Source organism: Lepus europaeus, chromosome 15 (genome assembly GCF_033115175.1).
Source record: "Lepus europaeus isolate LE1 chromosome 15, mLepTim1.pri, whole genome shotgun sequence".
Lineage (NCBI taxonomy): Eukaryota > Metazoa > Chordata > Mammalia > Lagomorpha > Leporidae > Lepus > Lepus europaeus.
In genome coordinates this window covers 13,326,802-13,343,045 of record NC_084841.1, presented here as the reverse complement: position 1 = coordinate 13,343,045, position 16,244 = coordinate 13,326,802, and the positions used below count along the sequence as shown (strand labels likewise).

The 16,244-nt window shown below is 47.4% G+C and overlaps 1 protein-coding gene across 2 annotated transcripts in view; it reads left to right on the top strand.

Moving 5' to 3' along the window:
* MYO10 (myosin X) overlaps positions 1-16,244 on the top strand; it is a 251,839-nt gene that overhangs the window by 103,217 nt on the left and 132,378 nt on the right. The window contains exon 4 of one of the 2 annotated variants that reach the window (XM_062212206.1): positions 15,990-16,177. The exons of the other annotated variant lie outside the window; for it this stretch is intronic. Coding sequence (XP_062068190.1) covers positions 15,990-16,177 — 188 coding nt within the window. The remainder of the gene's footprint in view (positions 1-15,989; positions 16,178-16,244) is intronic. 2 annotated transcript variants of the gene reach the window in all.

Genomic DNA, 16,244 nt, shown 5'->3' with positions numbered 1-16,244 from the left:
ATAAAAAAGTAAGTAAATTAGAAGGATAAAACTGTGCAGAGCCCCTGCAAACATTTTTTTCTTTTCCTCTTTTCATGGTAATGATGTTAAACCTGATAGCTAAATTGCCCAATAAATCCTGTGAATAGGATCTTGGTCTTGTTTCCTGGAATGAAGGCCTTTTTTTCTCCCTTTTGAAGGAAAAACAGGACTCTTGTGCATCCGATTGGCAGTTCAATTGAGTTAATTAAGCCTTTCTGTGCTTTCCTTTTGAGACTTGAGTAATTGTGTGTTCATCTCTAAAGTGGCCACCATGATTTTCTTATTATCACGGAAGCTGTTTTCTGGGGAGGCCAGTACCTTTCAGTCTCTGCTCATACCCAACAGGCCACTGTCAGAACAGCTGTGGTGTTGGCTACTTTGTGCAGCAGCTCTGAGCGATGCCTGTGCGTGTGTTCGGAAAACAAAAAGACACTTGTAGAGTACCAGAGGTGTTGTATTCGTTTTCTGTTTCTGGTGTCACCAAGTCCCTTAACTGCACCAACTCACAAGAAGTTCAGTTTCCCACTGTTTTGTAGGGCAGAAGTCTGACAGGTCCTCACAGTGCCAAGAACCAGGTATCCATGGGGCAGCCGGCCTGCCTCCCTCCCTGGAGTCTCGTGTGCTTACGTGGCACTGTTCAGTTGCTTGCAGCTGTAGCGCTGAAGTCCTTACTGCTTGCCGGCTGTCAGCTGAGGGCTGATCCCAGTGTCCGGAGACCACCCGCATTCACTGGTTCCATGGTTTGTGACCCCCTCCCTTCGTCTTTGAAGCAGGTTGCTGTGGATCAAGTCCCTCTTGTGGCTTCAGATCTTTTCTCTTCCTTTTCAGCTCTTAGGGACTCGTGATTAGATGGGGCTCCCCTGGCTTATCTTTGTGTCTCCTCTGCAGAAGCTCTTTGCCACATGCTTCATCCCATCCCAGGTTCTGGGGACAATTGTGGGCATTTTGGGTAGGAGCCATTGCTGTTCCTTCATTAGTGCCCTCCTTTGAGTCACGTCATTGGGAATCCAGGCATTTGCCCCCACCACCACCACTCCACCCCCAGCCGCTGCTAGAGCCTGGGCTACCCATTTATTTGTTGCCTTTTGATTGTTTTCTGCCCTGAGTGGCCACAGGACTGGTTTCCAGGCAGCAATGGCTATAGGCCTTTGCTGAGGGCTCTTGGCTTTTACTCCCTGGGGCCTACCGCACCGCACTGATCCGATGGCAGGAGCCAGGTGCTTCTCCTGGTCTCCCATGGGGTACAGGACCCAAGGACTTGGGCCATCCTCCACTGCACTCCCTGGCCACAGCAGAGAGCTGGCCTGGAAGAGGGACAACCGGGACAGGATCGGTGCCCCGACCAGGACTAGAACCCGGTGTGCCGGTGCCGCAAGGCGGAGGATTAGCCTAGTGAGCTGCGGCGCCGGCCGAGTGTCAGGTTTTTAATGTATGCTTTTTCAGGTCAGCACAATCCCCTTACCTGGCAGGGCAGGGCTGCTTCCAAACATGTGAAAACGTTAGAAACTTCAGCCCTTTGCATCTTTCTATCCACTTTGTTCATCTCATACCCCCCGCACACACACACACACACACACGCTTATTCAAAAGCTTCTGCGTTTGACTTGGTGCCATATTGAGGGGCATTTGGAAGTGGTTTACAGCATCTTCTTGAGCCTGGAAGCTTGCACTTTGGCCATGGGGAAACTCATAGGGAAAAAAAAAATCATGGCCAGCTCACTGCATGGAGCCTTGAACCACTGGGAGTTTCTTAAGAGTTCCAGCTTGTGTGGGGATGGCTCAGTTTGGGTTTCACTCCTGAGCCTTACCTTAGGCCCCTTGCCTGTTCTGTGGCTGAATCCCTGCCCCATGCATGCCCTTGAGGGGCAGAAGTACAGACTTCATGGCAGTGTCTCTGGGTCTATATGGCTCTAGCCTTGCTGCTGGTCCTGTTTGAGTCCAGTACCCTGATTAGGCCTGTATTCCTCTCTCCATAATTGCCTGTGCGATGCCTTGCTGCTGGATTGCCTTCTTGGAGCTCCAGGCTCTTGCTGTCTGAACTTTTGCCATCCTCTGCTGGCTTCCCAGACTACAGCCCTGCTCAGCATCCCAGCTCCCAGCTCCCAGCTCCCAACCAGAAACTCAGGCTTCTGTCCTAAACCTGTTGGCTGTGTACTTCCTGCTGCAGTGGATGGGGGTGGGGAAGGACACCTCAAATACCCTCCTCACCTGCAAGCTTCTAAAGCCTTAAGAAGAGGAAGTGCGGGTATGTTGTGGTGCCAAGAGATAAGAGATAGAGAGGAGGAACCTATAGGTGGGTCAGGAAACCTGAGTTGGCTGTGGAGGGGGTGTCGAGAATGACCCTGCAGAGGAGGGATACGAGTTAGAAGGAAAAACTGGTGGGCACTGCACAGGAAGACAGAGAGATGAGAGTGAGTTTGCTGGCAGGCCTTGCTAAATGGCTTCTGGCAGAAGTGTTGGGGAAGGCAACTTCAGAACGAATGGACAGGTCGGGCTCAGGAAATCCTCCAGCATTTGTTCTCAATCAGGATGACTCTGCCCCCAGGTGACAGTTGGCAGTAGCAGGAGGTTGTCTTAGTTAGGGGCAGGGGACTCATGATGTCCAGTGAGCAGGCCAGGGCTACTGCGCAACACCACCTGGTGCTCAGGACAGTCCCCCCAAGAAAGAATTTACAGCCCAAGATGTCAGCAGTGTCATGGCTGAATCTCTGTGAAGAGAGAAATATTGGAAAATTTGCTAGGAAGTGCTAGGGAGCGGGGAGGGGACTTGCCAGAAGTTAGTGGTGATGACATGAAGGTTTGTTTTGTTTTCTTTTTTTTTTTTTTTTTTTTTGACAGGTAGAGTCATAGACAGTGAGAGAGAGAGACAGAGAGAAAGGTCTTCCCTCCATTGGTTCACTCCCCAAATGGCCGCTACGGACAGCGCTGCGCTGATCCAGAGCCAGGAGCCAGGTGCTTTCTCCTGGTCTCCTATGCGGGTGCAGGTGCCCAAGCACTTGGGCCATCCTCCACTGCCTTCCCAGGTCACAGCAGAGAGCTGGACTGGAAGAGGAGCAACCGGGACTAGAACCTGGCACCCATATGGGATGCCACTGCCGCAGGCGGAGGATTAACCAAGTGAGCCACGGCACCGGCCTGAAGGTTTTAGAGTGGGAAAGAAGGCAGTGAGGGAGGGGACAAATAAGAGGAGCGTGGGAGACAGGTGAGGGAGGGAGGTTTGTCAAGTCTCTTGTCTGTGAAGACCCACACTGACACACCTGGCAGCTCCTTGAGCAAAGTGGGAAGATGCATAGAGTTTGGGATGCCTGTCTGGCTGTGCTCCCTGGCCTGCATCAGCTCAGATTGGTCTACCCCCAGACACTAAGCCCAGTGCCGGCGAGAGCTGCTGAGGTTTCTGCTGTGCTGGGGGTCAAGCTACATGCCTGCCTCCGGGACTGCTGGACTCGGGTGTGGCGGTTTAGTTCTGTGCTGAACTGAAGAGAAGCCCATCCGCTCCACCGTAGGGGTTTTGTCAGGCTCTGGGTCAGCTGCACGGAGACTCCTTTCCCAGCCTCCAGGAACGGCCGCAGACCACATGATGGGAGAGGCACAGCAAATTCAGAGCTCGCCTGCAATTGTGGCATGGAGGCTGGCTCCAGAGGAAGCCCTCCCATGTCCACCCAGCCCCAGGGCTAATTTGTTGGTCTTGCGGAACAAGCAGTAAAGGGATCAGAATCAAACAAGCTCATTTTAAGCAATGAGGTTGTGTCTAAAGATACATGCTTCAGAAGGTACAGAAGATGCTTCACAGCTAACGTATTTTTAGGCTCTTCAAAAATAGCCTCCTCTGGTTGGGTGACATTCCAGCCCCAATCTGTAAATGTGTTTGCTGTTGTTCCTGAATTAACTTTGAAGCCGGCTTCTGTTTAGCAAGCCCCAGCCAGTGAAGGAGCTAGTGATTGCCAGAGGCCCTGAGCCCGAGTTCACCTGCCAGGAAGGCATAGCCACCTGCAGTGTGGTAACCGGGCAGCCCCTGCTGTGTGGGTCCTGTTTGGGGACAGGCAAATTGAAGTCTGTGTTTCAGTTTCTTGACTTGAGGTTTCCCAGAGGAGCTTTTTTCTTTCTTTCTTTCATTTCCCTCTCTTTCCAAGGCCAGTGTCAAGTAACAGTGCCTGGCTCTCATGGATTTGGGATGGCCTGAAGTCTGGATGGGTAGCACAGTCTTGGCATGTGACCCTGGCTGGGAACAGCTGAGTACAGTGTGGATTGTCAGAGGTTCCTTGTTTGTTGGCTTTTTTTTTTTTTTTTTTTTAAAAAAGGAAGAAATCAAGACTCATGTTGCCAAAAGATGATTGTAACCATCTGTCTGACTATATGTATTTTTAAAACTTTACCAACTGTTCATGCTCTTGAGTGACCACTTCCACATCAGCACATGATAGTGGCAGTTAGGGGCTTTGTTTTTATGATTTTTCTTTCCTGACTCTCCATTGGTTCCTGTTACTTTCAACAAGGAGAGAATTTGAATCAGAAATTCAACTGGAGGAGTTATCTGTTGTGATCTAGTTTTCTTTGCAGCAAAATTGAATGCTTGGCATTTTTCAAAATTGTTTAAAAATGTGTTTCATTGGACTGTGGCAAACAATTTTTTTTGAGATTTATTTATTTACTTGAAAGTCAGAGTTACACAGAGAGAGAAGGAGAGGCAGAGAGAGAGAGAGGTAGGTCCTCCATCCGCTGGGTCACTCCCCAGTTGGCCACAATGGCCGAAGCTGCGCCGATCCAAAGCCAGGAGCCAGGAGCTAAGAGCTTCCTCCAGGTCTCCCACACGGGTACAAGCGCCCAAGGACTTGGGCCATCTTCCACTGCTTTCCCAGGCCATAGCAGAGAGCTGGATTGGAAGTGGAGCAGCCGAGACTCAAACCGGCGCCCATATGGGATGCCGGCACTGTAGGCAGCAGCCTTACCTGCTACACCACACTGCTGGCCCTGGCAAACAGTTTTGTTATGTGGAAGACCATGGGCATAGAGCAGTAGAACACAGAACATGAATTTCTTTGGTGGATTAGTGGTAAGACTACACGCACCCAAAGTATCTTGTTGAATTAGCTGTGCACTCCAAGGATGCAGAGTTACTTTATCACAGTCATTGTTTGTTGAAAGAGTGAACAAATGAAAGATACTTCATTGATTTGTGAAGATAGACAACAAGCAAACCATTGGTAACAGTGCAGCACAACAATGAGTGATAAAATTATTTACCTGGAGCACAAAGAATGAGCATCAGAATGAGGTAAGGGGCCAGCACCATGGCATAGCGGGTAAAGCTGCCTCCTGCAGTGCCAGCATCCCGTATAGGTGCCATTTTGAGTCTCGGCTGCTCCACTTCCAATCCAGCTCTCTGCTATGGCCTAGGAAAGCATTGAAGATGGCCCAAGTCTTTGGGCCCCTGCACTTGTGAGGGAGACCCAGAAGAAGCTCTTGGCTCCTGGCTTCAGATCAGCGCAGCTCCAGCCATTGAGGCCATCTGGGGAGTGAACCAGCAGAGGGAAGGCCCCCCTCCGCCTCTGTCTGTCTCTGCCTTTCAAATAAATAAATCGTTTTTAAAAAATAAAAAATGAGGTGAGGAGAGGGTCAGAAAAATAATTCCCACAAAGTTATTAGTTGCACTGATGTTTGAGCATTTTTTGGGGGAATTTGGTCTCCTCGCAGGAGATCACCCAGTGTAGAGATACAAAATAACGTGATGGATTTAGATTTATTGGATGTGGTAAATTGGAGACATTGGAGTGAATGTTGCATGCCGCTGCCTGTCAGGGCCATCAAGAGCAGGTGAGCAAGGGCCCGAATTGGCTTGTGAAAGCTGTAGGGGACAACAACTTGTGGCCATAGGCTGGGGGTTGGGAGGAGAGGTGGCTAGAAACTAGATAGTTACCAATCAGGGGAGCTGGAGTAAAGATTCTAAGAGGTAGAATCTGTTTAACTGTTTTGGGGACAAGTAGGCTGAATTTCCGTAGGATGATTGGATTACCCAGTTGGGTAGACTGTGCTGCCACTTGTCAGGATGTGACTGTGTGAGAAGAAACAGGTGTTTTAGAGAGATTAGGCTTGTCGTGTTGACTTTGAGCCATCTATAAAGCATCCAAGGAAGATGCCCAAGGGACCCTTGAATATAGGGGTCTGAAAGCTGAAGTTGCCTCCTGCAGAAAGGAAGTCGTAGCCTATTTAGCTGAGATGACTGAGACAGAAGAAGAGAGAGGAATAGTGTTTGGGAAATAAATCTGGATAACAACTCCCACTTCAGAACAATTCCCTCCCTTTAGGAAAGTATGCCATGGTACTGACTATTTATTTATTAAATATATATATATGTATACTTTTATATATATAAAAGATATTAAAGTATATGAAAAAGTTAGAGAGAGAGGGAGAAACAGAGACCTTGTGCTGGTTCACTCCCCAGATGGCTGCAATGGCCAGAGGTGGGCCAGGTGGGAGCCACATCAGTGTTAGAGGCCCAAACACTTGGGCCATCTTCTACCACTTTTCCGGGGCCATTAGCAGGAAGCTGAATCAGAAGTGAAGTCACTGGGACACAAACCGGTGCCCATATGGGATGCTGGCGTCACAGGCGATGGCTTTACCTGTGGTGCCACAATGCCGGCGCCATGGCACTGACTTTAAATGACCAATGTCCCTCATGTATTTCAGATCACATGATCTTCATGCAGCTTTGCTGTCAGGTGAAGCACTTGTCGTTTGATTTTTGTTAGCCATAGTAGCAGTGATGAATTCTGATTTGTGTACTACTTCCATCTGGCTGTCATGTGAGGCAACAGAGAATGCCACATTATTACTGACAGCATCTTGGGCCCCAAGGGGGTGGGAGATGTTTCAAGGAAGGTAGCTCTGAGGTTCAGGATCTTGCATCTTGTGACAATGCTGTTTTGATTTAGTTATTCCTGGGTTGAGATTTGTCTCTTTCCATATCTGTAAGCATACTCCATAAGGATTTGAGGTCACTTGGTCACTTTCCCTTTTCTGCGTTATACTTGATTTTAAAAAGAATTTTATTGTCTGTACTTAAGGTATACAACATAATGTCATGATACTCCATGTACACAGTGAAATCAAATGATCCCTGCCTTTTTGAAAACGTGGAATTGGTAAATTTAGAGTGAAGACATGCCGGGAGTTTCTCCCAACATTTTAAAGCAATTTGTGCTGCAGCTGTTCCAAATTATTAATGTGGGCAAGAAAGTGTACTTTTTGGTGAGTGATGTGGAACTTTTCTGACTAGAAAAAAATTTATGTGCCTTAAAATAGAATGCAATTTCTATTTCTGAACAACCGTTAAAATGACCAGGCTATTTATTCTTCACAGCATTTGGAATCTACTGTGAGGGGACCTGTACCTGGCCCCGCCCCCCGTCTGAGAGTGGCATGTGTCCATAGTCTTTAGACTGTGTGGAGTCATCATGGCCATTTTTAGAGCAGTAATAATACCTTTTTATAGAGTGAGGAATGATAGAGGCATGCAACAAATGTTGTCTCACAGCTCTTGGGATTTCTTAGGACACTTGATCCTCACTTCACTTGATACCTCACAGCTAAGCTGTTCCCCCGCCACCCCCCAGCTGCCGTCTTGACTTACATTCTGCTATATTATTCCAGTGAACAGCTTTCCTGATTATTCAGCAAACCTCTTAAACAGACAGCCTTCCAGTGACAGAATCGTCCAGGCACAGTGAAGAGCAAGGCGGTTTGCTTAAGGTTGTGGGGAAAGGTTGTGTTTAACTATCATTATTTTTGCTGATGAACCTCTAGAATTTCACATACTTTCTCTTTCTTTGAATGAACTACTGGGAACTATTAACACGGTTGCCATTCTCCCTTACACCCCTGAGCAGAATCAGAGGTGCCATTTGGCACATAAATGGGGGAAATACCAGTCCTAACCCAGCAGTGGCCTGAGACCTCCTGCCCCTTTGGTGGGGACCTGCGGTGAGGATACCACCATGTGTCACTTAACCATGAGGACGTGTTCTGAAGAATGCAGCCGTAGGTGGTTCCATCAGTGCATTGCACTTGGTTGACTGTGATGCCACCAGGAGATGTCATCTTACAGGACCACCATGGCATGACTGCAGTCCAACAGATCTTCAGCTCTTCTGTTATCTTTTTGGAGATTGGATTGAGGGAACAAGGCCATGGGAGACATCATGGGAAAAGGAGGAGACTCTGTGGAATTGAGTCAAAGCGAGGTGAGGTTCTAAGCAGACCAGGGCAGCACTCATAGAGGGAATGAGAATGGTTTCTAGACATAACTCAAAAGCAGAGTGTGCCAGACATGGAGACACTGGGCCAGACAGGGTTCTGAACGTGGGGGAGTGGTGAAGGCAGTCACGGAGGATCAGTGACTGAGCAGCATGCAGTTGGAAAACCTGGGTTCTCAAGCTCGCTCTCCCCTCGCAACTGTAGGGATAGCATTTTACCATCCCTTTGCCTATTCTGTCATCCGTCAGAAAAGGTGGGAGCAGTGACCTTAACCTACCCACTTCACAGGATTAGGCAGGAGCAAATGAGGGCGCTTGAGGATATGCACCCAGCCCTGTTGGCCATGGGACCATGAACTGTCAGCGTTATGTTGGAAGCACGTAGGCCTAATTGTTATTTAGAATCCTGTGACAGGTAAGACATTTCTGAAAGCTTAGGAGTCTTTTAAGTAGTGACTCAAGTCGTCAGTGAGAAGGTGCAATAGTGCAACTTGTGCAATCATGTTTTAAGAGCTGCATTCACCCCAGTACAGAGTGCAGGTCCTGGAAGAAGACATTTTTATTATTAATGAGGCAAAGTTTAAGAATTTTTTAAAGTAAGATCTTCTTTTTGAAAAAAAAAATATTTATTTATTTGAAAGAGTTAGAGAGAAAGGGGGGCCTTCCATCCGTTGGTTCACTCCCCAGTTGGCTGCAATAGCCAAGAGCCAGGAGTTTCTTCCTGGTCTCCCATGTGGGTGCAGGGGCCCAAGGACTTGGGCCATCTTCTACTATTTTCCCAGGCTATAGCAGAGAGCTGGATCAGAAGTGGAACAGCTGCGTCTTGAAGCTGCAGGCTTAACCTGCTACGCCATAGTGCCGGCCCCTAAAAGTAAGATTCTTTGTACAAGCCAGACATACATTTTCCATATTCTTTAATTTTTTTTTTTTTTAGGAATAGATTTCAGATTATTGAGTCTTACCTCAAATTAACCCTGGTTGTTGGATGTTCCTGTTGGTATGAGAGTCTGTTTGTTGAATTTACCATTAGTCATGCCATCATGTATTTATTCATTATTCTGGCTCTAATGAGATTATTTCCTCCATCAAAATCTGAACGCCTTCTGTTCTCTCCCTTACTAAATGATCTACAATTTGTCACTAGAGAATTCTCGTTTGAGCTAAACTTTGAAGGGACATACTCTAAAACTTTTTATTAAAGTAGTGGAACATAATTCTTCATTTTCCCTGTTCTCTATGTTGTTTTTTCCAATTTTCTCTCTGCACTTAGAAAAACAGATTCATGTATTCTATCCAACCCCCAAATTCTCAATATAACAGTATAACTTTCTTAATCAAAATTTTAAAAATTGTGATAAAATGTACATAGAATGAAATTTACCATCCACGTGTTTTCAGGTGTACAGTTTGGTAGCATTAAGGGTATTCACATTGTTGTACGTCAGTCTCCAGAAATCTTTTCATCCTGCACACTATTTAAACTTTACCTGTCGGGGCCAGTGCTGTGGCTTAGTGGGTTAAGCTGTCGCCTGCAGTGCTGGCATCCCAGTGCAGGTTCAAATCTCGGCTGCTCCACTTCCAATCCAGCTCTCTGCTGATGCACCTGGGAAAGCAGCAGAGAGTGACCCAAGTCCTTGGGCCGCTGTACTTTGTGGGAGACCAGGATGAAGCTCCTGGCTTCAGCCTGGTCTAATCCTAGCCGTTGCAGCCATTTTGGGAATGAACCAGCGGATGGAAGACTTCTCTCTCTGTGCATCTCCCTCCCTATAACTGTGCCTTTCAAATAAAAAAATCTTAAAAAGACACAAACAAAAACTCTACCCTACCAATTAAACAGCTCCCTCTTTCCCACTCCCAGCCTCTACCAGCTATTTTTCTGCTTTCTCTCCTGTGGACAGCACTGTTCTAGATCATACAAGTGGAATTGTACAGGCTGTGTCCTTATGTCTTCAGGGCTCATTCCATATTGTAGTATGTGCTCAAAAGTCCTTTCTTTTTAAGATTAAATAACTCTGTTATATGGATAATAACACATTTTGTGTATCCCTTCATGAATGAATGGACACTTGAGTTGCTTCTACCTTTTGTCCTCTGTATACTTAATATTTTTTATACACTGCATAAGAAGCTTGGAAAACCACTTGACTCTGGAAATGTACAAGAGAGAAAAATAAAGTGCTTGGAGAACAGATTTAAGGAAATCCTTAAGAAGAACAAATTTGGGATGTGTTATGAATGTATGTGTTAGCTCAAAAATTCATGGAAAATGGGATTCAAATATAAGATTATTTTGGTTCAAATATTTTGAAATGTTTCAATAGTATACAAACTTTCCAGAAACTTGTAGAAGAACCCTAGGATGCATGGATTTCAAATATTTTGCACCAAAATTTGTGTTTTAACTACATTTTTTAAAAAAAGATTATTTATTTTATTTGAGAGACTGAGTTACAGAGAGGGAGAGACAGAGAGAAAGTTATTCCACTGATTCACTCCCCAAATGGCCTCAACAGCCAGGAGCCAGGAGCTTCTTCTGGGTCTCCACATAGGTACAGGGCCCCAAACACTTGGTCCATCCTCCCCTGATTTCCCAGGCCATAAGCAGAGAGCTGGATCAGAAGAGGAGCAGCGGGAACATGAACTGACACCCACATGGAATGCTTGTGCCTCAGGTGGAGGCTTAACCTACTGTGCCACAGCACTGGCCCTTTAATTCCATTTTCCACAGCCTTTTGAAGAACCTTTATATTCTATCTGTTCTAAACTCTATACTTAGAATATTTTAAATCTATGTTGGAACTCCTAACCACAAAACAGAAAGGATCGTAATACTAGCTCCTACCTTCTTAGAAAAAGTCATGTTGGAATATAGCCACATACCATTAAGCCTTAAAAATCAGGTGTAGCTGTTTATTTGATATTTAAGTGATCTCTCTTTGCCCATGGAGAAGTGTCCTGAGCATTTTAAATGGGATGGGAGAATTCAACTCGTGGGTGGTCTGACTTAAAGCTAGAAAAGTGGATTGTGAAACATGAAGAATTGTCATGCACTTCAGTACAGGCAGCTTCTAAGGGGCTCCTGAGTTAATTTTTAACTTTGGGGAGAGGTATTTGACTAGCAGTTAAACCACTAATTGGGCCGCTTGCATCCCATATTGGAGTACCTGGCTTCAAGTCCCAGGCTCTGTTCTCAGTCCCAGCTTCCTGCTGGAGTGCACCCTGGGAGGCGGCAGCTGATAACTGAAGGACTTGGGCCATTGCCACCCACGTCAGAGACCTAGATCGAGTTCCCAGCTTCTGACTTTGGCCTGGCCCGGCCCTGGCCATTGCAGGCATTTGGATGGTGAACCAACAGATGGGAACTCTGTCTCTCATCTTTTAAAAAGTGAAGCTTTTAAGCTTGTTACATTACCAAGAACTTTGGGAAATATTGTTTTGATTTTTTTTAAAGATTTATTTATTTGAAAGTCAGAGTTACACAGAGAAAGGAGAGGCAGAGAGAGAGGGAGGTCTTCCATCCGATGGTTCACTCCACAGATGGCCGCAATGGCCGGACTGTGCTGATCCAAACCAGACAGAGATCCTGACTCCTAACTTCTTTTTATAAAGATTTACTTATTTATTTTAAAGGCAGAGTTACAGAGAGGCAGAGGCAGAGGCAGAGAGAGAGAGAGAGAGAGAGAAAGAGAGTCTTCTATTCACTGGTTCATTCCCCCAAGTGGCTGCAACAGCTGGAACTGAGCAGACCCGAAGCCAGGAGCCAGGAGCTTCCTCTGGGTCTCCCACTTGGGTGCAGGGGCCCAAGGACTTGGGCCATCTTCCACTGCTTTCCCAGGCCATAGCAGAGAGCTGGATGGGAAGTGGAGCAGCTGGGACTCGAATGGGTGCCTGTATGGGATGCCGGCGCTTTAAGCCAGGGCGTTAACCCACTGCGCCACAGTGCCAGCCCTGATTATGGTGTCCAAAATGAAGTAAAATTCTGGTTTGGTATCTTCTGGTGACATAGTCTATGACAAACTCATTTGTCTAGTTTTCAGTCCGTTCAGCCATCTTTCCAACACGGCAGGCCCCAGGAGGAGAAACTTGTGGCCTTGTACTCCAATACATGCTGAGTGGAGAAGGAACCTTGGAAGCAAATGGCAGAAAGTGGATGCTCAGGAGCTGGACTGGTTTTAGAGTAGATGGGAAGATTGCATCTGTCTCTTGTGCTACAGACATTGACTATATGGGCTGAAAGCATGAATAAGACCAAAACTCCTCAAGAAAATATTGAACCAGCTTCATGGACTTAGTAACACAAGGGCATACGTTGTACCCTTCAGAAGTTTTCCATCAAAATGGGAAAACTCCAGGTTTTCTTTCACAAAGCAGTAAGAATCAGTCATGAGCAATATTTGCATGAGACTTCTCGCTTCTTTGGAACATACAACACTGCAGGACCATGTTTTCTACGTGGTAACTCCCTAATCTGATTGACAAGTGGGGAGTGCATGTTCACCCCCTGGTTCTAAGAGCCAGACCTGAAGTCTGAAGTTCGGTGTGATTTTTATGGAAAGCACAGAACCTCCAGAGTTGTGGTTGTTGGCCATGAGTAACGTCTCCCTTTGACTAAACCAGCTTTGCTGGTTTTGGTTTTCATCCTCAAACTGTGTTTCTTGAGGCCGTTGGTGAAAGCGTTCAGTTTCTCAGTGAAAAGGGTGGTGACTCAGTAACAGGACAGTCCTCAGATGGGCTCCAGTTGTTTTTCTGAGCCAGCAAGACTAGGAGGGCTTCAGGTCACAGGTGCGGTGACACCAACCAACTCAGTTGGGAGAAGCCTTGTGATGCTGCTTCTGAGGTCCTGCTTGTATGACCCCCTGGGAGGTGGGCCCCGTATTTGCAGATCCCACAGGCAGCATTCATGTGGGACATCTGCTGCAAGTACCCAGCTTCCTGTCCCCTGAAGAAGTGCTGCTGTCTGTGGGGACGGTGCCACCTGGACCTTGATGCCTGGGTTGTGTGTGTGGCCTGTAACTGCCTGGCCACCTCATTGTCGACTGGAAACATTTTATTTTATTTTGTTTTTCATATAATGACTTAAGTATCTCTTCTTTTTTTAAAAAGATTTTATTTATTTATTTATTTAAGAGGTAGAGTTACAAATAGTGAGAGGGAGAGACAGAGAGAATGGTCTGCCGTCCTTGGGTTTATTCCCCAAATGGCCGCAACGACCAAAGCTGCACTGATCCAAAGCCAGGAGCCAGGAGCTTCCTCCGGGTCTCCCACGTGGGTGCAGGGGCCCAAGGACTTGGGCCATCTTCTACTGCTTTCCCAGACCATAACAGAGAGCTAGACTGGAAGGGGGCAGCTGGGACTAGAACCAGAGCCTATATGGGTTTCTGGTGCTGCAGGCGGAGGATTAACCTACTGCGCCACGGTGCTGGCTCCATCAAATAAACATATATTTCAAAATATTAACCCCTTTAAAGTGTACAACCTAATGGTGGGTAGTACATTCCCAGTATTATACAACAAACACCTATGTTGTTCCAAAAGATCTTCGTCTTTCCAAATGGAGACTCTGCGTGTGTTAGGCCATCACTCCCCCGCCCCTTTCTGCCCCTGCCCCTAGCAACCACCGGTGTCTCTGTGTCTGGATATGTAAACTTCTGAGTCTGGATTCTTGAACTTCGTGTGACGTTCTCATCCACATGGTGGCTTCCTGTGTCAGAGCTTTGTTCCGTCGTGTGGCTGTTGAGTCCATCCTGTGGGTCTGCCACGTCCTGTCACTCCATTGGCCTGATGATGGGCAGTCAGTGCGTTCCGCCTTTTGGCTGCAGTAATAGGGCTGCTCTGAACATGCATGCACAAGCACTTGAGTATCTGCTTTCAGTTCCCTTTGATATATTCTTAGGACTAGAATTTCTATCGTGATATCTCTTATGTCTGTAACTTTTTTTTGGTTCAAATTATCTCCAAAACATAGACTTCCTTACATTAGAAAAGTGTGTGTGATGTTCCTGGCAGTCACCATGAATATAAATGACTACAAATTGCTGTAATATGGGGCAGATGCTCGCAGGATGTTTGGACCTTTTGTCTAGTTCGTTTGTTTTTTTTTTTTTTCTTGGTTGAATTGCTGCACCTTAGCAATGGATGTGATAGGAGATGCCTCTAGAATGAGTTTGCCTGGATGGAAATCTTATCTCTGCAACTGATTGAATATGAGGTGCTGTTTGCAGCCTCCCCTCCATGCCTCAGTTTCCTTACTTGAAAAAAAAATAAATAAATAAAAACCGAGCACCAAGTGCAGTAAACCTACAGACTTTCCGAGTCCCTGAGAGGGGAAAGGGTTCAGGCCCTGTGGATTCACCTGCTAGGGCTGTATCACAGAATACATGGATGAGGAGGGTTAAACATCAGACACTGATTCTCCAGAGCTGGAGAATGGGAGCCCAAGATCAGAGTGTCGGCTTGGTTTCTTCTTCGGCTTCTGAATGACTGCCTTGTTCTTGTGCTGCGTGTGTCCTTCGCTCTGTGCGTGTGTGTCCTGGTGACTTTTTCATGTCTACATTTTCTTGTCCTATACTGGTCATCAGAATAGATCCAGGCCCCTTTCTTGGCCTCATTTTGACTTAGTTGTCCGTTCAAAGGCCCTGTCCCCAAATGGGGTCACATCCGGGGTAAATGGGGTCAGAACGGCAACACACAAATGCAGGAGGGGACAGAAATTGCTCTTGACACCCAGTAAAGCCCTTGGCACCCATGCCTGCACTCCATGAAAGGCGCAGCAGGCGGTGGTCGCAGGATGCTGCTTCCCCCTGCATGCGATTTACTTGTGTCTGTGCCTGAAACCACGGAGCCAGTGAACAGCTATGTTCCTATGGCAGGGCCTTAAGCACAAAGCTTCAAGCGTTGATAACACTGTGGCCAGCAATCTGCTGCCTAAGTAAGAGGAGTCTGGATTCTCTGAAGGTGTTTGCTGAATTTCTGCCCTGGAGGTTACGTCAGAAGGGTAAGCCTGTCAGTTATCTGAGGTCCGGATAGATTATGTGTGACTTCATGAGGCGCTGCAATTAAAGAAAGAATAGCGAGCATTTCCAAAGCAGTCGTGGGTCCTTGGAAAAGCTGTGGCTGACTGCGCAGCGCATAAACCTGGCCATGCGGACTCTGTTCACGTGTCCAGTTTAGTGACATGAAGTACATTCACAGGGCGGTGCATGACAGCTACTAACCCCACCGGGACCCTTCCCACCCCCAAATGTTTGAAAACCCTGTGTCCATTCAGCAAAACTCTGCCCCTTTTCCCAGCCCCTAGTTACCTGCAGTCCGTTTTCTGCTTTTCCTGTGACTTTAACATTGCTGCTGCTAACAGCCAGTGGAGGAGGAGGGAGACCGTACTGGACAGCTCTTCTTAGGAGGAAGGCATCGGGATAGGAAGGCTACTGGGGAACAGGGATTTGGGCCTGGGCTGCTTCTCTTCCTTCTCCACTCCATTCATTTGTACAGAGTGGCACGAGTTTGCACCGGAAAGACACGGGGAGCAGGCAAACGGTGGGAAGCCAGATGCTGTGTCCCTCTGTGCCCGCACAGCAGTGGACTTGTGTGTGATGAGCCCACTGGGCAGGCAGCCAGCAGTGCACCATGGAGGGAGGAGGTCCCCTGGTGGCGACGGCTTATATCTCCAGGCCCCCGCCCATGTAACGAGCCCATGTCCCACCCGTGTGCTTGCAGACCTACATTGGCTCCATCATCGCCTCCGTGAACCCCTACCAGCCCATCACCGGCCTGTATGAAGGCGCCACCATGGAGCGCTACAGCAGGCACCACCTGGGGGAGCTCCCACCACACATCTTCGCCATTGCCAACGAGTGCTACCGCTGCCTGTGGAAGCGCCACGACAACCAGTGTGTCCTCATCAGGTAACCCTGGCGGGGGAGTGGGAGTCCCAGGCCCTGCCCACAGCACTCCAGCACCAGCTCCAGGCAC